This window comes from Sminthopsis crassicaudata, chromosome 2, assembly GCF_048593235.1.
Source record: "Sminthopsis crassicaudata isolate SCR6 chromosome 2, ASM4859323v1, whole genome shotgun sequence".
NCBI lineage: Eukaryota > Metazoa > Chordata > Mammalia > Dasyuromorphia > Dasyuridae > Sminthopsis > Sminthopsis crassicaudata.
Window position 1 is genome coordinate 56,763,047 of NC_133618.1, and position 26,529 is coordinate 56,789,575.

The 26,529-nt window shown below is 35.3% G+C and overlaps 1 protein-coding gene across 2 annotated transcripts in view; it reads right to left on the bottom strand.

Annotated features, from left to right (window-relative positions):
- The window catches only part of ATP2C2 (ATPase secretory pathway Ca2+ transporting 2), a 105,635-nt gene that overhangs the window by 60,914 nt on the left and 18,192 nt on the right, over positions 1-26,529 (bottom strand). The window contains exons 2-4 of one of the 2 annotated variants that reach the window (XM_074286337.1): positions 25,611-25,741; positions 4,455-4,565; positions 2,865-2,981 (exon numbers count right to left, since the gene is read on the bottom strand). Coding sequence is in view for 1 of the 2 variants with exons in the window: in XM_074286336.1 (XP_074142437.1) it covers positions 2,865-2,981; positions 4,455-4,565 (228 nt within the window). In the remaining variant the exon portion in view is untranslated. The remainder of the gene's footprint in view (positions 1-2,864; positions 2,982-4,454; positions 4,566-25,610; positions 25,742-26,529) is intronic. The other variant, XM_074286336.1, reaches the window with a different exon arrangement.

Genomic DNA, 26,529 nt, shown 5'->3' on the forward strand with positions numbered 1-26,529 from the left:
AGATTGTTTTAAAACTAGACACTAGTTTAGAGGATAAAGACTCATTGTATGATAAAAACTGCTGAGAAAACTGGACATCAATATAGAAGAAATTAGATTTACATCAGCACATCATATCTTATACCAAGATAAAGTCCAAATGGATATAACAACTAATGTAAAGATCACATCATAAACAAATTAGAAAAACAGGGGGAAAAGTATCTGTCAGATTTGTGCATAGAAGAAAAATTTATAACTAAATAAGAAGCAAAGAGAATCGCAAAATGTAAAATGGATAATTTTGATTACATAAAATTTGAAAAGGCTTACCACAAATCCAATAAAGCTAATATTAAAAAGGAAACAATTATATGGGAAAATTTTTTGCAGCATGTTTCTATGATAAAGATCTCGTTTCGAAAATATATAAGGAACTGATTCATATTTAGGAGAATTAGAGCCATTTCCCAATTGATAAATGGTCCAAGATTATCTCCAGGCATTTCTCATCTCAAGGGAAGAAATCCAGGCTATTTATTACAAAATTTAAAAAAAATTAATCCAAATCACTTCTATTTAGAGAAATACAAATTTTAAAAGTTGTGAGTTTCTACCTCACAACTATCAGATTGGCAAAGATGACCAAAAAAAAAAAAAAAAAAGATAATGATAATTGTTGGAGAAACTCTGGGGGGAAAAAAAAGGACTGTTTATGATTCTAGAGGACCAGTAAGGAAACACACCATGGATAGATTTGGGGTGCAGAATGAGAGGTGTGGGTGTTTTCGTAAACTACCAATCAGGGGATTTTGTTTTGCTTGACTACCACATCTATGTTTATAAGGAATGTTTTCTTTTCTCTTTGTTTCAATAGAGTGGAAGTGGGAAGAAGAGAAAATAGACTTCTTGTTCATTAAGAAAAACTATTTAAAAATAGAAGTGGGATGACATAGGTGTGGAATGACGCAAACACTTTCACTTGAGGTCACTACACTGTTAGCTTTATTTTATTGTTTTACTTTATTACAGAAGACTTCTTGTGGAGTCAGGGTAATCAATAAGTATTTGTAATATAAAAACAAATTACAACAGTAAACTTTTTCATTAAGAAAAATTAATAGAATGTAACCTCTCTGAGGGCAAAGAGTTTCTGTTTCTCCTAGGATCTCTAGAATCTAGAACTTATTTAATCAATGCTTATTGGTTGATAAAGGGAAGGACTTTATAAACTGTGAAGAGCTGTAGAACTATGAGTTTCCAGACTTAAGTTTCTTTTATATCCCTCTGTGACCCTACCCCAATCTAAATAATTATCATTTGTTCTTGTTACTATATTGCTATTGTAATTGTAATCAATTATTATTTTTATTGATGATTACAAATCACCACAGTGTTCTTCAGGAAACCTTCCCTCATTACCTTGACCTCCAGATCTGTCCTCTTCTAGACTATCACTTATTTTCCAATTTTTCTCTTTTCAAGTCACCACTTCTATTTTATATAAATTAGATCAGGTTTAATTGAACAACAACAGCCTTCAAAGAGAACAATAATAATAATGTAATGCTTCTATAATTACATATCTATTACACTTAATCCTTATAATCCCTTTAATAAACATTCATTGACACTGGGATAGGGTTGAAAAAGGGGTATAAATAAATTTCTGTCTCTACTTTATTTTTTCTACACGAAAGTAGGCACCAAAGGCAACAGAATTTCTATTTATACATCATTATATCAGGATCAGAAATGTTAAGATTATGCCTAATGTTGCACAACCATTAACTGTCAAAGACTGGAGCCCAGATCTTTCCTAATTCTAAATTCAGAATTTTTTCTACTACTGCCCCACTGCCTAAAAGGTGTTTTTGTTTCCCATGTCTCCTTTCTCCAATTCATTCTTAGCACTACGAGTAACTGATATTCCTAAAATACAAATTCAATCATGTCATTTTATGTCCTGTTGAAGAATCCTCAATGACCCCTATTGTCTCCAATATAAATAATAAGCTTTTATCCTGCTGTATCTTTTGTTTTTGTAGTTCCAGTGACCAGCAGATAGTTGGTATTTAATATGTGCTTCTTGAATTAAAACTAAATTCTTGTTTCTAATGCTAGTAGAGAATTTGCCAACTGATTGGATGAATATATAATGGCCTCTATAGTCTATTTAAAAATTTTCATCTGGCGGAACCACCCCTCCTTGGTATTGAAGTACTCATCAGTCGCCAGCTGTACCACAACCAGAATCTTTCTCTCCTTAAAATACATTATCTTAGGATTTAGAGCTGATAAGAAGCTTGAAAATCATTTAATCCAACCTGTGAGGTTTAACGTAATTAATACATCTTAGGGCTCTGCTAGTTGCTTATATTCTTTTGTCTATTTTCTATCTTCTCAAACTAGTCTGTAACCCAGCCACCCATGCCCTTTGCCTCCATTCCCTCCCCACTAGGGCAGCGACTGTGCCTTCTAATCCTTCCATTTCCTTATCCGGCTCCTAGCAGAATGTCTTGGACATAAAAAATACTTGACAGATTTTTTTTTTCAATGGTTTTCTTAAATAAAACATTTACATCTGTAATTAAATTCACTCTGTTGAAAATTTCAGCCAAACACGTAGAAGAGAAAATTACTCAGCATCATGGACCTTCAAGATTCTCTGATTCTCTGACCAAGAATATATGACTGGGTGATCGCCAGATCCCTGCTTCTTCCTTGCACTGAAATATCCTATTGTCTCTTTCTCTTAATGCTGGTGAATTCATTACCTGTTCCTTCAGATTTTCAAAAATGATTTTGCTTATTTCCTAGAAATGCAGTCTATTAGCATAATACAAGGAATGAAATATTGACCTTTATCCTACATCTGATCTTACCTGGTCTAAGTATTTCTTCCATACTGGTTCAGTGTTATCTGCTATGAATTCATTCCAGCCATGGATTAGCCTGCGTTGAGTTACAGAGAATTCTGAAAGCCCATTTTGTAAATCAACCTGAAAAAACAATGAAAAGCTAGCATGTTAAGCCAATAAAGAGAGGGAGCAGCATTTCCTGATGGAAAGAGTCTCCATTTGGAGGTAGAAAGACCTGAGTTCAAATTCAATTATTGTGTGTGATCATGGACAAGTTATTTACTCTATTAGCCAGTTTACTCAATAAAAGAGAGAATAAACCCCCTAGTACTTAACTCTCAAGACTATTGTAAAAATCAAATAAGATAATAAAGTGCTTTGCCAACCTTAAAGCTCACAATCTCCCTCCCTTCCTTCCTCCACCTTCCTCTTTCTCTCTGTCTGTGTGTGTCTCTCTCTGTTTCTCTTTCTGTCTTTGTCTCTGTTTTTCTCACTTTTTTGCTCTCTGTGTCTTTCTCTGTTTCTTGCTCTCTTTATTTTTTGTATATATGTATTTTTTATATCTGCATGTTATATGTAGATATGCATATAAATTACTATTGTTATTTATAGACTATGATTCAAAAATCTTAAAACACTGAGTGTTAAAGCTACCAGGGTCCTTTAGAACATGGATTTTGTGACCTGGGGGAGACTTAGAAATCAATGAACTCAACTATCTCATTTGTCAGCAAGAGGAAATGAAGAAGCCCAGAAATGGTAAAATGATTTTTCTCCAGAGTCACACAGCTAGTTGTGACAAGATCATCACTAGGGCTCACTCCATTATCTCCATGGACTATTTTCAGTTACCAACATTATCTAATGATAGATTATTCTTCAGCTTTAAAGATTCTTTCAACCTTTATATTAAATCAAATTTAATTAAAGGATTCTTTGAGGATTTTGTAATACTTCTTAAAATAAAACGCAATCTCTCTTTTCTGCCTTTTGCCTGTCTTTTGGGGGGATTATACACTGGCAGACTTAGATGGGTTTTGTGTGCTGGGTCAAGTGAAATTTATCAATTAAGAAAAAAGGAAATTTGGCAACACCTTTTCACATCATAAATTCAAAAGTAGGAATGGCAAGCACTGAGAATATCAACATATTGTATCTGGTGATTTTTTATTTTTTGGTGAGCAAATCAGGGTTAAATGATTTGCTCAGGGTCATAGAGCTAATAAGTACCAAGTACTTGAGGTTGGATTTGAACTTAGGTCCTCCTGACTCCATAGCTAGTACTCTAACCACAGCACCACCTGCCATATGTGGGCATGTATATACATGCATACATACTTCTGCACAATCTATATACATATATGTGCATGCATACACACATGCATGATTATATATGTTGTATGTGTGTATAAATGCACGTGTATGTATATGTGTATGTTTTTATTAATCCACAAATCAATCAAAAACAAACAAACAAAAAAAGCCATAAGTAATTAGAACAACTACAAATAAACAGTATTTTGTTATAGTATTACATAAAAGTGTACTATGATTAGGGTGAATATTAGTTTCTTTTTATTTTAACAACTTTAGTTACTCTCATGGACTACTTACATATAATGCTTTAGACAAGTCTTCTTTCTGACACTTAGAAGCTTCTTTGGGTGGCAAAGGTATCACTGCTTTTTCTCTCTCAATGGTTTTCAACTCACATTGTTCTTCAGCCTATGAAGCAAAAGCATCAATTAATGATTGAATAGAAGGTAAAATGTGTTATGACAAGGTATAGCATGACATAGATGTTTTAAGTAATCTCACTTTATAGAATTTGAAATTAAATATTTATGTAGGCAAAAAATTTTTATAGTCAAAGATTTAAAGCTTTGAACTCAGGGAATTTGCAGCCTCACATACATGAAATACTGCACTATAGTCAAAGAAAAGGAGGGGGACATCCCAATCTTGGGCTCAGGGAAAGAGAATAACATAATTTTAATGTAAAAGAATTTTCTATGTGTTAGGAGGGACTGTGAGGTTTTGAGGGCAGGAAACAGTGATACCAACAGGATAGAAAAATGCCCCCAAAACTGGGACACTGATACATTGTTGGTGGAATTGTTAAGGAATCTAACCACTCTGGAGAACAATTTGGAACTATGCCCCAAAAGTTATCAAACTGTGCACACCCTTTGACCCAGCAGTGTTACTACTGGGCTTATATCCCAAAGAGATCTTAAAGGAGGGAAAAGGACCTATATGTGCCAAAATGTTTGTGGCAGCTCTCTTTGTAGCGGCCAGAAACTGGAAATTGAACAGATGCCCATCAGTTGGGGAATGACTGAATAAATTGTGGTATATGAATATTATGGAATATTATTGTTCTGTAAGAAATCACCAGCAGAATGATTTCAGAAAGGCCTGGAGAAACTTACATGAACTGATGCTGAGTGAAATGAGCAGAACCAGGAGATCGTTATATACTTCAACAACAATACTATTTGAGGATTAATTCTGATGGATGTGACTCTCTTCAACAATGAGATGAACGAAATCAGTTCCATTTGTTCAATAATGAAGAGAACCAACTACACCCAGTAAAAGAACTATGGGAAATGAGTATGAACTACAACACAGCATTTCCACTCCCTCTGTTTTTGTCTGCTTACATTTTTTATTTTCTTCTCAGGTTATTTTTATCTTATGTCTAACTGTATGGTTATGTAAACATATATTGTATTTGACATATATTTTAACATATTTAACATGTATGGGTCTGTCTGCCATCTAGGGGAGAGAGTGGAGGAGAAAGAGGGGAAAAGTTGGAACAGAGGTTTTGCAAGAGTCAATGCTGAAAAAATACCCATTGCATATATCTTATAAATAAAAAATGCCATAAAGTTTTGCAAAAGGATTTTCAGAACCATAACATGAAAATACCAGACCTGAATCACAACCTTAGTTTCTTCCTTAATAAAAAAAATCTTAAATAAATTGGTTAGAAGACTTTTTCTTGGAAACATATTTCCAACTACAAAATGAAGGAAAAATAGAATTCACTTTATAGAAATTCCCTTCATAGTCAAGCTTTTTTTTTTAAGCATATTAAGATATAAGTACCTACATTTTAATTTAGTTTTGTTTGCCAAAGATCCTTCTCAGTTCTTTTCTTTAATTCATATGGAGTTACACAATGGAGTGTTTTATCAACTTGTAGAGTTCCCAAATCCATTTGATGAGACTATAGGGAGTGAACCTTATCTAAGAGACATTTATTATGAAATCAGCAAGAATGAATCATGCTCATAATATATAGAGAATTTATTTGACTAAGTTCACAATGCCTAAGGCTATTTCTAGTGTGATCAGAGACTAAGTAAGGGTCAGGGGTTCAATATCTTGTAGTAAGAGTGGTCTACAAAGAAGGCCTTTTCAATGTTGTGTTTAATCAGTCACATCTAACATCTGTCATGTCCAACTCTTTTATGAGACTCTATTTGGGGTTTTCTTAGCTAAGACACTTGAGTGGTTTGCCATTTCCTTCTCCAGTTCATTTTATGGATAATAAAACTGAAGCAAAAAGGGTTAAGTGACTTGCTAGTTACTATCTGAATCCAGACTTGATCTCAAAAACATGATTTTTCCCAACTCTAGGCCTGGTACTCTAACTACTATGCCATGAATTGCCTGCTGGTTAATATAGTGAGATATGAAATCAATTAAACTCATACTTTCTCCTCTTTGCCCTTCTCTCTTATTACTGATGTTTATAGTATAGCAACGTAGGAGAGGGGTTTTCTTCACTTCTTCCTTCACCCTCACCCCCAAATAGTAAACAGGGACCTGGACCAAAAGCACAAGACAACCGGAAACGTTTGCAGCCCTGCTTAGTTGAAGAGTAGTTCATGGAACAATATTCATAAACTCCAAAATTCTATGTGGAAATGGGAGACAGTACCCAGAGGTAACAAATAGTCTAAATAGTGTGATCACAGATACTAGCTTTCTAGTCAGGGAAGTAAATTTCCTAGAGATATTAACCCCAAATTCAAGAGCTCCTAAACTTGAAATTTTACATAAGTTATCTGACTAGTATATAACCTTGTAAGAAGAGGATCACAGACATAATTCCCACATCCTAAGGGCTGAACATGAGGCCTGGGAATCAGAACTTGCCATTTCCTCCCTCCCATCCATCAACAAGAAGGGATTTCTTAGTCTCCAATTTTGGAGAAAATCAAATAGGTTGAAAACTATATGTGTCTGTTTAATGGTTACCTCAAGATCTTTGCATTCTGTCCTTTACCCATAAATACCCTATGTACATTAGAACCTGGAGTACCTTTGAATGAATTTGGAGACATGAGCTATTATGGAGAACATAAAACATTTTCTAGAATGAACCAAAGAGAAAAGGGTAACTTTATTGAGAGACCAGAATGTTATAGGGATCTAAAGATGTTTTATTTCTCTGGAACTCAGTTTTTCCAAGATAAAATAAGACTTTCAGTTTCAAATCCTAACCCAGTGAGATGATTAAGGTCAGATGTTTTGTTGTTCAATCATTTTTCAATTGTGTCCGACTCTTCATCACCCCATTTGGGGTTTTCTTGGCAAAAATACTTGAATGATTTGGGATTTTTTCCTCTAGTTCATTTGACAGATGAGGTAACTGAGGCAAATTTGACTAAGTGACTTGCTAGATTCACACAATTAAAGTGTCTAAGGCAATATTTGAGTTCACATCTTCCTAATTCCAAATTCTCTGCTAGATCTAGCTTCAAATCCTGTGATCCTAAGCCCTTAAGCCTTTTTCCTCAGCAGAAATTACATTCCTACTTATATTTTTGTTCTGTTTTGTTTTTCTATCCCTATTCTTGATTACAGCTCTTATGAGCACTACTGGACATCTAATGTCTATTATGAAAAGTGATTAAGTTACTTAATCACAGCAGAGAGGTTTTGACCTGTTCAATAATTAAGTCTTTTTCATATTTCCCAACAGAAATGAAAAGCCTTTCTCCATCTTGCTGCATTGTAGAAGATAGCAGAAGGGCAAAAGGCAAAGAGAAGACAGTGTGGGAAATTGCTGGAAGCAAGAAAAAGTTAAATGGCCAATTGAGCCTTTTGTCAACCTACCATTTTAAGGTCATGTGACCTGACTTCTAAGGAACTGAAAAATTAGTGTGGCCTATAAAGCAACATTTTAAAAATATAAGCTAGGAGTTTCTGAGCAATAAAACATGAAGAAACACATAGGGCAAGACCCTGCTTATCAGGATGAGAACCTTCAGGACCCACAATTAAAGATTATCAACTAGTAGCTCCTGAATGATGTGTTTTGGTATTTCCAGATTAGGGAATTATTTTTAGTCAAAATAAAGGTATTTGTTACCTCTGGGCCAATTCCTGAGTAAATATTATAGTTAGCATCAAGCCTCATTTTTACTACCCCATTGCCTAGTTGTACTAGGAACTTGCTAGATCTTAGAAAATCCTGCTTGGGCTTTCATTCCTTAATTGTATCCTCATTTGGGAAATTTTTGTGCCCTGGATCTACCTCTATACTTGTTCTTTTACCTCCCCCAAAGGTAGGTCTTTGCTTTTTTTTCCTTTTGAGACCTCTAAGGTCCTTTTTATTTAATTACTCATCACCTCAGGATCAGGCTCTCCCTCCCATCCAAGATGATAATCATTTTTTATTTTTATTTTATTTTTTGTGAGGCAATTGTAATTAAATGACTTGCCCAGGGTCACACAGCAATAAGTATCTAAGTAACAGTTGAACTCAAGAAGGTGAGTCTTCCCAACTCTATCACCATCCAGGAGACCAAGGTGTTAATTAGTGAATCTGATAAAATCCTTGCACCAGGCAGACCCTTCTGCCTACTTTTGAGACCACATAAGTGGATTAAAATAAGGGACTACTGGAATAAATCAATGATTTGGTCTTTCTATTATTACCTCACATAAATCGGTGGCAGAGTGGAAAGGAAATTTTGGGGAGAGGGAATTTTGAAATTTTTTTTAGAGAATTTAGAAAAAATGGAAAATTTGAAGCTTAGAGACCCAGGTTCAAAGCTCAGCTTAGTTATTTGTTGCCTATATAACTTTGGGCAAACTCCTCAATGCCTCTAGTGCTCAGTTTCCTCATCTGTAAAATGAGATGATTGGGCTAGATGGCCTTTAAGGTCCTTTCCAGTTTCAAGTCTATGACTCTAAAATATTATTACTCATATATACCTAGTATTTTTTCTCACAACCCTATAATATCAATAATTAATAACTTTACAAATATGCTCTCATTTTATCTGCATTACAATCGGGGGAGGTTTAACCTTAAAGAAGGTAAAACTGAGGCAGGAGATATTAAGTGACTTTCCCCATGTTATATAACTAGAAAGTATCTGACTGAATTTGGGTCTTCCTGACCACTCTATCCACCCTACCACATCAGTGGACTGAAAGACAGATATTACAAGTAGAATTCAGGGAAGCTAAGTGGTGCAGTGGGTAGAATGGCAGAATTGGAATTAGGAAGACTCATCTTAGTCAATTTAAACCTAACCTTAGATACTTACTCGCTGTGTGACTCTAGGCAAGTTACTTCACTCTGTTTGCCTCAGTTTCCTAATCTATCAAATTAACTGAAGAAGGAAATGGCAAATTACTCCAGTACCTTTGCCAAGAAAACCATAATGGGATCACAAAGAGTCAGATGTGACTGAAAAATGATTAAACCAAACGAGTAGTGTACTTGTCAGTTGACACTGAATTTCAGCCATGTGAAGTGACTTGTTTAACATCTCATAGCTGAGTATGACAGCTGGGGTTCAAGGCTAGGTCCCTTAGCCCTTCAAGTTCCTTATTATTTCTAAGTTACCAAGCTGCTCCTCAGACCTGACAAGATTTATGATCTGATCAATGTGGGTCCACCTTCTACCCTCTCCTTCTCAATGGCTGAAAAAGACCCATCACCTGTTAATAAACTTTCTGATAATAATCACTGGTTTCATGGAGTTTGGTCAAATGGGGGATAAGACACAGTTATAATATATGACAACTCACATTGCAAATGTGTTACATATGTACAAATACACACAATACTATATTTATATAGACATATTATTATATGATAAGTACAAAACAAAATTTAACTCTGAGAGTAAAAATGATTAGTGATTGGTTACAATGAAGGAAGCCTTCGTGGAGAAGGCATTTGGGTCAGACTTGTGTGGGACAGTAGCGACCACTAAAACAACCAGAAATCTTAATATGAGTGGAGGAAAAAGTTTATTTCTTTCTCATGAAAAAGGCTGTGTAATCTCTGACACATTAAACATGGTTTTTGAAAGAGACACACAGCCAGGCAAAGTGTATTCTCTTTTCTATTACCCAACTCAAGTTCTCCTCCCCAACTTCCTACCTCCTTTCCCCAGGGGCTAGGATTTCTAACCTACAATTTCTAATAAAGAGGGAAGAAAGCCTGAGGCTCTTAAATGCTTAAAGGAGCAGGGTGCTTCCCACTCAATCCAATCTCTGCTCCCTAGGAGAAGATAATAGTGGAAAGTTAGGGGCAAAGAACTAAAGATTCTTTTCAAATCCCAGGTCACCTGCCCTGATTATAAAACCCAGTTCCTGCCTTTGAGGAGCTTACATTATTACTATCTTTTGGGTGACAATCTCCACCCTCTCTCCAACTCCCCAGCCCTTACACCTGACAGCTCGGTGGGTTTCATTTCTCCAATTTAATTTTTACAACTGGGGAAACCAAATAAATCCATTTCTCACAGACTTTAAAATGTTGCGGAGAAATTCAATAAATGATTGTTTTCTTTCTCTTTTTTTTTTTTCCTTTTTGATCTGATTTTTCTTGTGCAGCAATGACAAATATATATATAGAAGAATTATACATATTTAACATATATTGGCTTATTTGTCATCTAGGGAAGGGGGAGAGAAGGGAGAGAGAAAAATTTGGAACACAGGTTTTACAAAAGTGAATGTTGAAAATTATGTGTGGGTTTTGAAAATTTAAAAAAAATCTAACAAATGAAAAAGGGAAAGGATGAGGAGCTAGACTTGCTTAAGGAACACTGTGAATGAAGACATGGGTGTCACAGAATAGAACAGTCTGAGTGGATCAGCACTTCCCAACCTGTGGGCTTTGGACCCCTGGGCTACCACAAAGTTATTAGAAGAGACTACTCAATACTTAAATAAATTAATATTTTAATAAATATAAATAATAACAAACATAATTAATTAATAAATTAATTAATATATACTCTGTTAATTGAATACATAATATTTTCTACACATGTATGTATTCTCTGTTTTGCATTCAGCAACTCATTCCTCCTATCTTAAGCTTTTCACTCCCAGTCAGCTACCTCCTGCTTTCCTCTTCTGTCTGTTTCTAAACTCTCATCTGGCCATGCCTCATGTATTATTGTACTATGTATCATGTAATATCACATGTTACATATTACCATTTTTCATATATGTGAATAATATTTTCATAAATATACACATTCTTTTAAAGTGTGATCAAATTTGAGTAACTTTCTGTCATCACATTTTCTTAACAGATACTAATAGATACTTAATAGATACTAATAATATAACTCATCATTAGAAATAAATGTGTTTGGGTTTGTTTGTTTTTTGTGTGTGTATGTGACAATTCTGGACTCTCATACTCAAAAAGGGTGGGAACCATAAGCAAGGATTCTCTCTTTTTTCCTTTTTAAAAATTAATTAGCTTATTTTAATACACATTGCTTTATGAATCATGTTGGGAGAGAAAAATCAGAACAAATGGGAAAAAACATGGGAGAGGGGGAAAAAAACAGAAAAAAAGAAGTGAACATAGCATGTGTTGATTTGCATTCAACCTCCATAATTTTTTTTCTGGATGTGGATGGCATTTTCTGTCCAAAATCTATTGATATTATCTTGGAATAAGCAAGGATTTTTAATCCATGAACTCATTTAAAAATATTAACTATATTTCAATATAATTGGTTTCTTTTATAATCCTTTGTATTTTACTTCATGCATATGAAACTATAGGCTTTACCAGATTGGCAAAGAAGTCTGTGATGAAAATAAAGAACTCAAGACTATTGAGTATATGAAGGAGACCAATGAATTTGAGAGAAGAATGGAAAGATTGAGTGTGTCCAGATAGTGAATAACAGGGAACTGCTGAAGATTTATGAGTAAAAGAATAACATGATCAGATTTCTGTTTAAGAAATTTCACTTGGAAGTAATAAAAAAATGGATTCGCGATGTCAAGAAGACCCTTTAGAGGGTGGCTGCAATTATCTAAGACAGATTTTTTAAAAAATTTTAATAATAAGTTATTTTCAAAATATATGCAGCTTTCAACATTCACCCTTGCAAAACCTTGTGTTCCAAATTTTTCTCCCTTCTTTACTCTACCCCCTCTCTCCTAAATAACAAGTAATTCAATATAGGTTAAATGTGTGCAATACTTCTAAACATATTTTAAGGCAGGGTTTTTTAAACATTTTCCATTTATGACCCCTTTTCTTCCAAGAAATTTTTCCATGACCTCACAGACATAAGTATATAAAATAAAATAGGTATGTGGATCAAACATTTACTGATAATAAATCATAATTTTCTGGTCCCCACCTTCAGTTATTTGACCCCATATGGAGTCATGAATCACAATTAAGAAGCTCAGGTGTAAAGGACACATCTCTGTCTTAGTATCTAAGGGAGTGGTGATAATAGAATCAGGAAGAATGGAGGCAAGACATTGAGAGAAAGTGAAATCGACAAGCCAAGAATGGGAGAGATCTACAGTTAAATGACAACAATAATTCCAAAATGTCACCTATGGGGATTAAGGAGAATGACAGCACCAAAGAGAGAGAGTTACATGAGAAGAAGGAGCAGTTTTAGGTGAAAAAGTAACTGCTTTAGAACAGGATGTGTTGAAATGCCAATGGGATATCCAGGTACAGTGTTGGCAGGCAGCCAGAGATGCAAAGCTCTAGCTCGGAAGAAAGTTGTATACTAAAGATAAACACCAGAAAGTCATCATTATAGAAAAGGCTGAAACAGGGAGGATTAATGCAATTGGCAAGGAAGGACTAGCTGAGAGGGAGAATACAAAGAACAGTAACATTTGGAAGAATATCTAAGAAAAATCCCTCTGGTACCAACTGAAAAGCAAATAGGGATGTCTGTATGTAGTTCATCTGCTCATGAAAGAAACTGCCTCTTCTAATTTTTCTTTGTCAAGCTGGTGCTCTAATATAGTTTTTCCTCCCTTCTAAAGAATGCAACCTTCTTGAAGATCTTGTTTGCCTTGATGGAGGCAAGCAACAGCTTTGGGAGGGTCCCCCAAAAATGAATCTTTTTTTCTGTTGGTGCTTTCCACAGTGACTTTGGTTTAGAGGTTCTATGCTCAAAAAAGGGAGAAGACTTGTCCATGGCTACAAAGATAATAAGAAAGAACAGAGCAAAGACCTGCACTGGAATATCTATTTCAAAAAACTATGTTCGTTGTTGAACGAAGGAACAAATGATCCTAGCAGTATCAAAACCCAGAAAAACTATAATGATCAGTGTCTTTTGACACCTTCATTCAACAAACATACTATGTGAATACTGGATTTCAAAATAGAATTTACAAATTCTCTCTCTCCTACCTCTTTATAATGACTCAAACCTATTCCCCATGACCTATTTGATGTTTTATTGGGCCATAAATATTTTAAAAGGTTGTGGTTAGCAAAATCTCTTCGTGTATTAAAAATCCAGAACTACTTGTTTTCCTCTTGATCAAAAATCAAGATATAGATGCTTCAAGAATAAGAATAAACTAAACTGTAACAACATCAAAAAAGTGAATCCTTTCTCCTCTTTTATAAAGTACAGGAGGGAATTAAAAAGAATGTGAAATAGGGGAAGAGAGTGAAAAAAAATGAGAGAATGGTTGTTTCCCAACAACTGTGTACCAGGAAGCTGAAAAGGCAAACATCATCAGGAGGGAGTAAGTTAGAAGGATACTGTAGGTTTTGGCTCAAAACCAGGAAAACTTCTTAACAATTAGAGCTGTCTGACAATAGAATGGTTTATTTTCGTAGGAAGGGAGCTCCCCATCCTTGAAGGTAAGCCATATCAGGACTTCTTAAACTTTTTCTACTCTCAACCCTTTTTCTCCTGAGAAATTTTTATGTGATCCCACATATGTAAATATATACAAAGAAAACATTTACTGATAATAAATTATAATTAATTTCACACCTCCACATTCAGTTATGAGACTCCATATGGGGTTGGGAACCACAGCTTAAGATGGTGGACATTAGACATTCAATGACTACTTGTTGGGGATGTTGTAGGAAGAATTTGTACACCTGACAAGATGGTATTGACCTAGATTCTCTCTAAAATACTATTCAATTCTAGAAGTTTCTGATTGTATGGAAAGGAGAGCATAATCATGTCACTGAGAATACATGCCCCTGGAATACTATAACTCTTCTGACAACCATTTCTCAATACAGCAGATTAGAATGGTGAGGTGGGTGCAGATTGTGGAGCTTACTGAATATCAGACAAAGTTAGAAGTTTTATTGCCAGATAATAGGGAGCCATTGATAATTTTTGGGCAAAAGAATGAATTGGTCAGGTCTCTGCATAAGAAATATTATTTTAGAAATAATATGAAAGCTGAATTGGAAGGAGGCAAGAATGGAATGGAATGGAAACAAATTATGTGTATAGGAATAGGAAGGAAGGAGGCAAGAGTGGAAGAAACAGAATGGGATGGAAACAAATTATGTTATAGGTATATGATGGAATATCATCAGATAATGTGAAATAGGGAATATAAAGAAGTGAAAAAAATATGGAATGATTTTTATGAAATAATGTAGACTGAAGGCAACAGCCTGAATAACAATTAACACAACAGTGACAGTAATACAAATGATGACAAGGCAGTTGAATGTTGATAAATTGTAATGAACAACCTCAGTCCTAAAGCCCTAGTTCTGAAGCACCTCTTTTTGGTAGAAAGTGGGGCTTAAGGCTACAGAATATGGCATATGTCGTTTATTGGCTTAGTTACAAAAAAAAATTGGGGGCTCAGTGGGGCCAGGATTAAGTAGAAAGGACTAGAATATAAAAAAAATAAAAGGCAAAGATAGACATTTAAAGATAGACATACTGGAACTTGAATAGTCTGGGATGAACTGGTAAAATGATCTATACAGTAGATGGTACTAGATGAAATAAAATTAAAAATAATCATGCTTTTGGGCAGCTAGGTGGCACAGTGGATAGAGAATCAGCCCTGAAATCAGGAGGACCTGAGTTCAAATTTGTCCTCAGACACTTAATACTTCCTAGCTGTGTGACTCTGAGCAAGTCATTTAACCCCAATTTCCTCAGCAAAATAATCATAATAATCATGCTTTTCTGCAAAAGTTAAGAGGGAATATGGGAATATACCAAACACAAATAGCCATGTTAATAATAATTGCTTGCATCTTTATAGCCCTTTTAAATTTGCAAGGTATTTTATAAATATTTTTTCATCTGATCCTCAGGGCAACTTTAGGGTTATTCTCATTTTACAGATGAGGAAACTGAGGCTGGCAGCAGTTAAATGGTCCTTCCTTGTTGGAGATTTTCCAGCAAAGGCTGGATGACCAGTTGCTAGGTGTATTGTGGTGGGAATTTCATTTTAGATATTGCTTAGACTTGGTGATTACTGAAGTCCCTTCCAATCTGAAAATGTCATGATTCCTCAAGGATGGCACCAGGGATGGACATAGGCTCTTGTCTGACTCCCACCTTAACTAAAAACAGACAGCCTCAGTGCCAGAGAGCTGACCATCAAGTGATGATATTTTTTTTCCAGTCAGGGTAATTCATAAATACTATAACAAAGACAGAAGTCTTGTTACCTGCATCAAGGAAGATCATAGCTTCATCAATGCATTCACCATTCACAGAATTGACTATAGAGATAAGTAGACAAACATATTTTTAAGCATCTACTATGTGCTAGGAATTCTGCTAAATATTGGAGATATAGAGAAAAGCAAAACCATTGTCTGTTCTCAAGGAATTTATTGACTAATGAGGAAGACAACATGTAAATAACTATTTACAAACAAGTTAAATGCAGCATAAGTTGGAAATAATCTACAAAGAGGAAGCACTGGGATGAAAGGGAAGCAAGAAAAGTTTTCCAGAGAAGATGGGATTTTAGCTGGGACCTTAAGGAAATAAGGGAAGATGAAGAGTATTCCAGGCAAGGGGAAGAGATGGTGAAAATGTCCAGTTTAGGGAAGTGAAGAATCTTGTGTGAGAAAAAGTGAGGAGGTCATTGTCATTGAGTCAGAGAATAGGGAAGATAGATAGGCATAGGGGGCAATAAGATGCAAGACACCCAGAAATGTAGGATCAGTAATATTTAAAAGCCAAACAGAGCCCTTAATGTTTGATTCCAGAAGCAAAAGGAAAGCACTGGAGTTTACTGAGTAGAGGAGTGGCATGGACTTTAGGAAGATCAGTTTGGATGGAGGATGGAATAGTATGGGATAGGCTTGAGGCAGGAAACCCAACCAGGATTCTACTGTAATAGTACAAGTATGAAATGATGAAGATTTGCACTAAGGTCATAACAGAATCATTGGAATGAGGGAGACGGATGTCAAGAAAGAATTGACAGATTTTGGCAACAGACTGGATATGGGAGATAGCTACAGAGAAATAAGTTGATAACCCAGGTTGAGAGCTTTCCAGTATGACTGAGAGGATGACAGTGCTTTTGACAACAATAGGAAAGTTAGGAAGAAGTTTTGGGGGGAGGAAACAGAATGAGTTCAGGTTTGGACAAGACAAGTTTAAGATATCTACAGGACATTCGATTTGAAATGTCCCATAAGTGGTTGAAAATTCAAGAATGGATATCAGAAGAGAACTTTGGGTTGATAAATATATCTGAGGATCATCTGTATAGAGAGAATAAATGAATCCACAGAAGCTTATGAGTTCAAGGCAAGAGTGTAAATAGAAAAGAGAGTCCAAGATGGAGCCTTAAGGGGCACTCACAGTAAATGGGAGCAACCTGAATGAAGAGCCAGAAAAGGAGAAAAAGGCAGCAGTGACCTATATAGTGTAGAAATATCACAACAGTCAGGACACTAGGGTTCCAGTTTTGCCATTTTAAGTTTCCTCATCTATAATTTTTTTAAAATTCTGTCAAATATTTGCAATCGAAAAAAGGACCAAATGTATAATTTCATTCATCTAAAGAATTCCTGGGTAAGGAAACTTCTCCTGTCAATACTAATACCTTCTCTATAATTTATTTGTAATTACTTTTTTCTTCTTTTCATTTAATAAGTTTTTATTTCCCTTCTTATCTCCTACTTTGTAAAAGAAAATCAAAACCCTATAACAATAACCATACTCCAGCTAACAAATTCCCACACTGTCCATGTTAAAAAATGTCCTTCTGACTATTGAGTCCATTATCTCTCTGGCACAAGTGGGCAACATTCTTTATCATTAGGCCTCTGGAATCATGGTGCTAGGGGTGGCTAGGTGCTCAGTGCATAGAGCACCAACCTTGAATTCAGGAGGACCCGAGTTCAAATCTGGTCTCAGACACTTAACACTTCTTAGCTGTAAACCCTGGGAAAGTCACTTAACCCCAGCCTCAGAAAATAAAAAAAAGAAAACTGGGCTAGGGAAAAGCTGGCTAGGGAAGCCAGTTTCTTAAACTGTGGTTCACAATCCCATAAGGGGTTTCATAACTGAACACGGGGATTATGAAATTATGATTTATTATCAGCAATTCTTTGATTTGTATACCTATTTTATATATCTATATACCTGGAGTCACATAAAAATTTCTTGGGCAAAAGAACAGAAAAAATTTAAGAATCCCTGGTCTAGAACACAGAGTGAATAAGTGGTTTGCACAGGACAATACAACCAAGCATGTGTCTTTTGCAAGATTTAAACACAAGACCTGAGATTGATGCTTCTTGTGTTATAACACACTTCTTTTCCATCAAACAATAATATTAACTGACATTTTAAAATGGCATGGAGCAGAGAGGAATTATAAGGGGAGCACAATTCATTAATTAAGTCCCACACAATCAGCTTGATAAAATTACAGAGTTTGGCCCTCTGTCAGAAAGAAAGCTAGATATGTGCTCTGGCTCAATGCCAAGGGGCATTCTGCTTTGCTGTACTGACCCAGCAACTGCCAACTTTTCATAGTGACTGGCTGTACTCATGTCTAAAGTGAAATGCTATTATTCTCCCTTAAACCCGAAGTCCTCCAACTTTTCTCCTTGCATGTCTCTCAAAAATCAAGGCATGTGACCCATCCTACACTGTGATTTTTTCCAGGAATGTCATATTTAGATTCCTTTCTAAGGAATTTCAGAAGTTTAATGGCATTAACTCCCCTTCTTCTTTCTCTTCTCCAGCTCATTATTTTACCTGGCAAAAATGAATCCAAATTAAAGGCCATATATTCTAACATTGTCCTAATTTCCTTTTTTTTTTTATTCCCCATTTTTCTCAGACTGGGCAAGGAATAATTTTGCATATTAAAATGTCTAAAGAATAGACCTGATAGGGTGAAACAAAGTTGCACACTATCACCATTACTATTCCATATTATATCAGAAATGTTAGCTTTGGCAATAAAAGAAGAAAAAATAGATTAAAGGAATTAGGATACATAAGGAGAAAATCAAATTATCACTCTTTACAAATGATATAATAGTATATTTAGAGAATCTTAGAAAATCAATTTAAAAACTACTAGAAACAATTCACAAAAATCCACATAAATCATCAGCATTTTTATATATTACCAAACAAAATCCAGCAGCAAGAGATACAAAAAGAAATTCCATTTAAAATAACTGTAGATAATATGAACTATTTGGGAGTCTACCTGCCAAGGCAAAGTCAAGGACTATATGAACACAATTACAAAACACTTTCCACACAAATAAAATCAGACCATAACTCTTAGAAAAATATCAAGTGTTCATGGGTAGGCAGTGCTAATATAATAAAAATGACAATACTACCTAAATTAATCCACTTATTCAGTTTCATACCAATCAAACTCCCAAGAAATTACTTCCCAGAGATAAAAAAAAAAAATTAATAACAAAATTCATCTGGAAGAACAAAAGGTCAAGAATTTCAAGGGAATTATTGAAATAAAATGCAAATGAAGGTGGCCTAATTGTACCAGACCTAAAACTATATTATAAAGCAACAGCATCAAAACCATTTGTTACTGGCTAAAAAACAGAGTAGTCAATGAGGCAAAGAAACAGGATAAAATAGTCAATGACTATAGTAATCTAGTGTTTGACAAACCCAAAGACTCCAGCTTTGGGGAAAAGAACTCACTATATGACAAAAAATTGCTGGGAAAATTGGAAATTATATAGCAGAAACTAGGCATCAACCCACATTTAACATGATAAAATGGGCTCATGATTTAGACATAAAGAGTGTTATTATAAACAAATTAGAAGGACAAAGGATAGTTTACCTTTCAGCTCTATAGAGAAGGAAGGAATTTGTAACCAAAGAAGAACTGGAACTCATTATTGAACACCAAATAGACACTTTTGATTTATTAAGTTTAAAAGTTTTTGTACAAACAAAACAAATGCAGACAAAATTAGAAGGGAAGCAATAAATTGGGAAAACATTTTTACATTCAAGTGCTCTAATAAAGAGCTCATTTCTAAAATATATAGTGAATTGACTCAAATGCATAAGAATTCAAGCCATTCTCCAATGGTCAAAGGATATGAACAGATAATTTTCAGATGAAGAAATTGAAATCATTTCTAGTCATATGAAAAGGTGCTTCAAATCACTATTGATCAGAGAAATGCAAATTAAGACAACTCTGAAGTACCACTACACACCTCTCAGACTGGCTAAAATGAGAGGAAAAGATGAGGAATGTTAGAGGAAATGTGGGAAAACTGGGACATTAATTCATTGTTGGTAGAGTTGTAAACTGATTCAACCATTCTGGAGAGCAATTTGGAACTATGCCCAAAGGGCTATCAAATTGTGCATAACCTTTGATCCAGCAATGTTTCTACTGGGCCTCTATCCCAAAGATCTTAAAGGAGGGAAAGGGACCCACAAGTGCAAAAATGTTTGAGGCAGCCCTTTTTGTAGTGGCAAGCAACTGGAAACTGAGTGGATGCCTATCAATGGGCTGATTAAGTTATGGTATATGAATGTTATGGAATATTATTGTTCTATAAGAAATGATCAGCAGGATGATTTCAGACAGGCCTGAAGAGACTTACAGGAACTGATGCAAAGTGAAATGAGCAGAACCAGATCATCATATATAGCAACAATAAGATTATATGATCAATTCTGATGGACATGACTCATGCCAACAATAAGGTGATTCAGATCAGTTCTAATGGTTTTGTGATGAAAAAAGCTTATCTGCACCAAGCAAGAAGCCAGTAGGAACTAAATGTGGACTACAACATAGTATTTTCATTCTTTTTTGTTGTTGTTTGCTTGTATTTTGTTTTCTTCATTATTATTTTCCTTTTTGATCTGGTTTTCCTTGTTCTATATTGTAGAACATAATACTTGTGGAAATATGTATAGAGGAATTGTACATATTTAACATATATTGATCAGTTGGTGATTGGGAGAGGGGGGAAGGGAGGGAAAAATAAGAACAGTGTTTTGTAGGAGTGAATGTCAAAAATTATCCATGTATATATTTTGAAAATAAAAAGCTATAATTAAAAAACAAATACCAAAAAAAAAAAAAAAAAGACAGAAAAATAGACCTGATAGATGAAAAGCCCAGGACTTTTGAAATGCAAAATACTAAATGATAAATCTATTTTACTTTGTTATCATTTCTACACCATGATGCCTCCACTCAAGTCATCATTTTTTTCCTCTAGACCCCAACTTCCCATATTACACTCTTTCAATGCCTGCCCACTACTTTCCCCTTCCATTAGGTTATAAATTTCTTGAGGCATTCATTGCCTCATTTGCTTGTATTTATATTTATTACATATTATTTTCTCCCATGGGTAGACTGTGTGAACTCCTTGAGGTAGTACCTGTGTTTGCCCTCCTTTGTTTCCCTAGCACTTAGGACAGTGCCTGCCTTGGTGAAATAACTTGAGAGCTGAAGTAAAATTAGGACAATGTTCTACCTACCACATCTGCAATTGCACAGAACTAGAATTTTCTGCATGCATACCACTTTTCCATCTTTGTTTTTACCCTCCAACTGGTTGTTTACTTGGGACAAATAAGAGTTTTTGTCAGTATATCAGAGTTCTGAATTGATAAATGGTCCTTTTTATAACCGAGTGCCTCCAACCAGGAAACTGACCTTCACAGAATACCTTTTCACATTATTTTCAAAATCCAGTGATGGCTCAAGACTTCAACTGAAGCATAGAAATAGAGTGTTATTTGCTGAAAGATTAGTTAGCTAAAGTAAGTAGCCATTATGTCATCTTCCTGGAATATATCCTTCTTGGACTTTTCCATGCAACTTGAATGTAAATATACTATTGACCACCTAGTATTCCTTTTTTTTTTTTTTCTTCCACTTAATAATAATGTTACTGATTCACTATGGATTTCAGCTACATGTTGAATTCCAGTGAACAGAGCTGACTTTGGAGTCAGAGATGTACATTCAAGTCTTAGCTCTGACTCATATTGATTGTGTGACCCCAGGCAAATAATATAACTCCTGGGCACTCCTATATAAATTGCAGAATAAATTGTAATCTGGATTGGTGGAGGAAATTTCCTTACCTATAGTTCTCTACATGCATAAAATCACAGATCTAGTATCAAAAAATGTATTTTAATTAACAAATCCTGTGAAAATGAGTAATTTTCAAGGCTTCTGTATAGCCTGAATGCTCTTCCTTCTTTGACCTAAAAATTATCCCATCTATGGCTTTAATAACCATCTGCTCTTCCCTCCCCAATCCAGCCATACATAGCTGTATGCACCTCTTCCAGTGACTGAGACCTGGCCCAGGAATTTTCATTTCTTGTTCCTCACTTTGAATGTTTCATTCCAGGCCAAAAAAGAAGATAAACATGTAATGTGTAAATATCATGTAGTAGAGTAGAAAGAAAACTTTGGGTTGTAGTCTTTGCTATATTCCTTGACTAATCTATTGATTTTAAGTAAGTCATTCACTTCTCTGAAAATTCATTTCCTGATCTGAAAAATCAGAATGTGCCAGAGTGTGACAGGATGGAATTTTAGAGTGAAACTTAAACCTAAATTTGAAGCTAGGTTCAAATTCTTTTTTTTTTTTTTTTAATTATAGCTTTTTATTTACAAAACATATGCATGGGTAAATTTTCAACATTGACCCTTGCAAAACCTTCCCTTCCAAATTTTCCCCTCCTTTTCCCCACCCTCTCCCCTAGATGGCAGGTAATCCAATATATATCAAATATGTTAAAATATATGTTAAATCCAATATATGTATACATATTTATATAATTATCTTGCTGCACAAGAAAAATCAGATTTAGAAAGAAGGTAAAAATAACCTGAGAAGGAAAACAAAAATGCAAGCAAACAATAACAGAAAGAGTGAAAATGCTATGTTGTGGTCCACACACATTTCCCACAATTCTCCCTCTGGGTGAAGATAGCTCTCTTCATTACTGCTCTATTGGAAATGATTTGGATCCTTTCATTGTTGAAGAAGGCCACATCCATCAGAATTGATGTTGCTGTATATAATGATCTCTGGTTCTGCTCATTTCACTCAGCATCAATTCATGTGTCTCTCCAGGCCTCTCTGAAATCATCTTGTTGGTCATTTCTTTTTCTTTTTTTTTTTAATTTAATTAATTTTTACAAAAATTGTATGCATTAGTAATTTTCCAGCTTTGACAATTGCAAGACCTTTTGTTTCAACTTTTCCCCTCCTCCCTCCCCTGATGGCATGTTAAATATGTTAAAGTATAAATTAAATACAATATATGTATACATGTCCAAACAGTTATTTTGCTGTACAAAAAGAATCAGACTTTGAAATAGTGTACAATTAGCCTGTGAAGGAAATCCAAAATGCAGGCGGACAAAAATAGAGGGATTGGGAATTCTATGTAGTGGTTCATAGTCATCTCCCAGAGTTCTTTAGCTGGGTGTAGCTGGTTCAGTTCATTACTGCTCTATTGGAACTGATTTGGTTCATCTCATTGTTGGAGAGGGCCTCGTCTATCAGAATTGATCATCATATAATCTTGTTGTTGAAGTATATAATGATCTCCTGGTTCTGCTCATTTCACTCAGCATCAGTTCATGTCAGTCTCTCCAGGCCTTTCTGAAATCATCCTGCTGGTCATTTCTTACAGAACAATAATATTCCATAATATTCATATACCACAATTTATTCAGCCATTCTCCAACTGATGGGCATCCACGTAGCTTCCAGTTTCTGGCCACTACAAAGAGGGCTGCCACAAACATTCTTGCACATACAGGTCCCTTTCCCTTTTTAAGATTTCTTTGGGATATAAGCCCAGTAGTAACACTGCTGGGTCAAAGGGTACGTACAATTTTTTTTAGCAAATTGTTCTCCAGAATGATTGGATTCATTCACAGTTCCACCTACAATGCATTAGTGTCCCAGTTTTCCCACATTCCTTACAACATTCGTCATTATCTTTTCCTGTCATCTTAGCCAATCTGACAGGTGTGTAGTGGTACCTCAGAGTTGTCTTAATTTGCTTTTCTCTAATCAATAATAATTTAGAGGACCTTTTCAAATGACTAGAAATAGTTTCAATTTCTTCACCTGAAAAATTTCCATTCATATCCTTTGACCATTTATCAATTGGAGAATGGTTTGATTTCTTATAGAGTCAGTTCTCTATATATTTTGGAAATGAGGCCTTTATCAGAACCTCTGATAAAGTTTTCTGGGTTCAAATTCTTAAGAGCAAAGAACAGCAAGAAGCTCAGAATGAGACACAGAAAAGCATGGTAGCTTTGTCACAATTTGATTAAATTGAATGTATATTTTTAAATCAAACTATGTAATTAAATCCACTTTTCTACTGTTTATTGAAATGCTCCTGCTTGTAAAGTTCATATTAAAAAAAATTTTTTTAAATCACAAGTGCAAGGAATTTTATAGAGACATAGTCAGCTTCTTCTTCTTCTTCTTCTTCTTCTTCTTCTTCTTCTGCTGCTGCTGCTGCTGCTGCTGCTGCTGCTGCTGCTGCTGCTGCTGCTGCTGAGGAATTTGGGCTAAAGTGACTTACCCAGGGTCATGGAGCTAGGAAGTGTTAAATGTCCGAGGCCAGATTTGAACTTAGGTCCTCCTGACTTCAGGGCTCTATCCATTGCACCACATAGCTGCCCTGATAGTCAGCTTATTTTAGAAAATGTATCAACAGAAAAAGAAGCAGGAAGGCTAGAGAACCTTATGGTGACTCTACTGCTCAGGCCAAAATTACAGATGGTTCATTCTGTTCAGGAATAACACAGTGGATATAGAAGACACTGGGATTTGGCTAAAACAATGCTGGAAAGTATCAGCCCTTCTTATAAAAAGAAGCAAATGGATTGGAGATTTAGATTAAGAATTAACACACTTGTCTTTAATTAGAAAAGAGAAATGTAGGAAGGAAAGAATGGAGTTAACTATCTGCAAGATATTTTTCAAGGAGGGATAAAGAAAGTTGTTTGCTGGGATAGTCACCAGATGTGTGGCTCAAGAAAACACCTGAATGCAGGGTGTATCCAGGAAATAATCTGAACTGTGTTTGGGGTGTGCATGCAATAGATAGCCATGCCTTGTCTCAAAAAGCTATATAACCTTTGCACCCGGGAAGGGTACATTTATTTCAAATGATGAAGACAAGTCACTTAAAGGGGGAGGCAAGCACAACTGTTTACTTAGGGTAAAAAAAAGTGAACTTCCAGGAGCAAGGGAAACATCTACTTCGATGAATACAGAAAAGGTGATGTTGATATTTTTAGTCATTTCCAACTCTTCCAGACCCCATTTGCTGTTTTCTTGGCAGAGATGCTGGAGTGGGTTGCTATTTCCTTCTCCGGCTCATTTTACAGATGAGGAAACTGAGGCATACGGGGTGAAGTGATTGGTCCACAGTAATACAGCTAGTAAGTATTTGGGTCTAATTTGAATTCAGGAATATGCGTCTTCTTGACTCCAGGCACTCTATTCACTGCATTACCTAAGATTTAAATTTCTGGACCACACATGAAGTGATTCAGGCCAGTTTCAATAGACTTTTCATGGAGAGAGCCATCTGCATCCAGAGAGAGGACGCATGTGGATCACAACATAGTATTTTCATCTTTTTTTGTTGTTTGCTTGATTTTTGTTTTCTTTTTCATTTTTTTCTTTTTGATCTGATTTCTCCTGTGTAACAAGCATTATAAATCTAGAAATATGCCTAGAAGAATTGCACATATTTAACATATATTGGATTACTTGTTATCTTGGGGGAAAGGCAAGTTGAAAAATCTAGAACACAAGGTTTTGCAAGGGTGAATGTTGAAAACTATCTTTGCATATATTTTGACAATTAAAATCTATTATTTAAAAAAAAAAAACACAGGGATGATGGGTTCCTGTTTAGAAATGGAGCATACTTAATCAAAGATAGGAAAAGTGTATTGCTTTTTATCTTAAAAGTTTACCAAGGAGGCAGCAATTTGTGCAGTGGAGAGTACCAGCCCTGAAGTCAGGAGGACCTGAGTTCAAATGTGACCTCAGATACTTAACACTTCCTAGCTGTGTGACCCTGGGCAAGTCACTTAATCCCAATTTCCTCAGCCAAAAAAAAAAAAAAAAAAAAAAAAAAAAGTTTACTAAAAGGGCTTTTGCCAGAAAAGGAAGAGGGAAGGGGAAAACCACCAAGGTTTATACACAAAGTGAGGTCCCCTAATGAATAGCTACAACATAGCAAGAATAACAAGAGAGACACAGAAGTCCATTAGAGACAAAATACAAGAAAGGGAGCCAGCAATGAGACTCACAATTTGAGATGCCTAGACACAAATGCACAAAATATGGTTAACAGACAAGGTGAACTAGAGTCTCTCAAGCAAGGAAGCAGATTTGACACCATTCCACAAAGAATTCCTCTGATCTCTCATTGTGGTTACCGGAGGTTGCCAGAGGCTCTGGAAAGCTCTGCCAGAGGAATGCAAGCCTGGGAGTTTCTACCTGGCTATAGTCTCAGACTTTGAGAAAAGTGCCTGAAATAGCCTAGTTCTGTTTCTCAAGAAGCAGCCAAGGTCAGCATGAAGGAGGTCATCACTAATAAGCTGGCCATTTGGTGACAAAATACTTGGCTATGATAACCCAGGGGAAAAAGACAAATAAAAAATTACTCAGTGCTATATCCTCATCCTGCTTCTATAGTGACAAAAGGGGATAGAGTGTGCAAAGAGTTACACTGTTTTTAATCTATAAAATTGATCAAATTCTTAACTATCTATATATGTAAACATTTTGTCCATAACTAACAAAAAGACATAACATTAAATTCCTTCAATAATATAATAATTATGATGATGATGATAATGATAGCTAACCTTTATGTAAGGCTTTAAA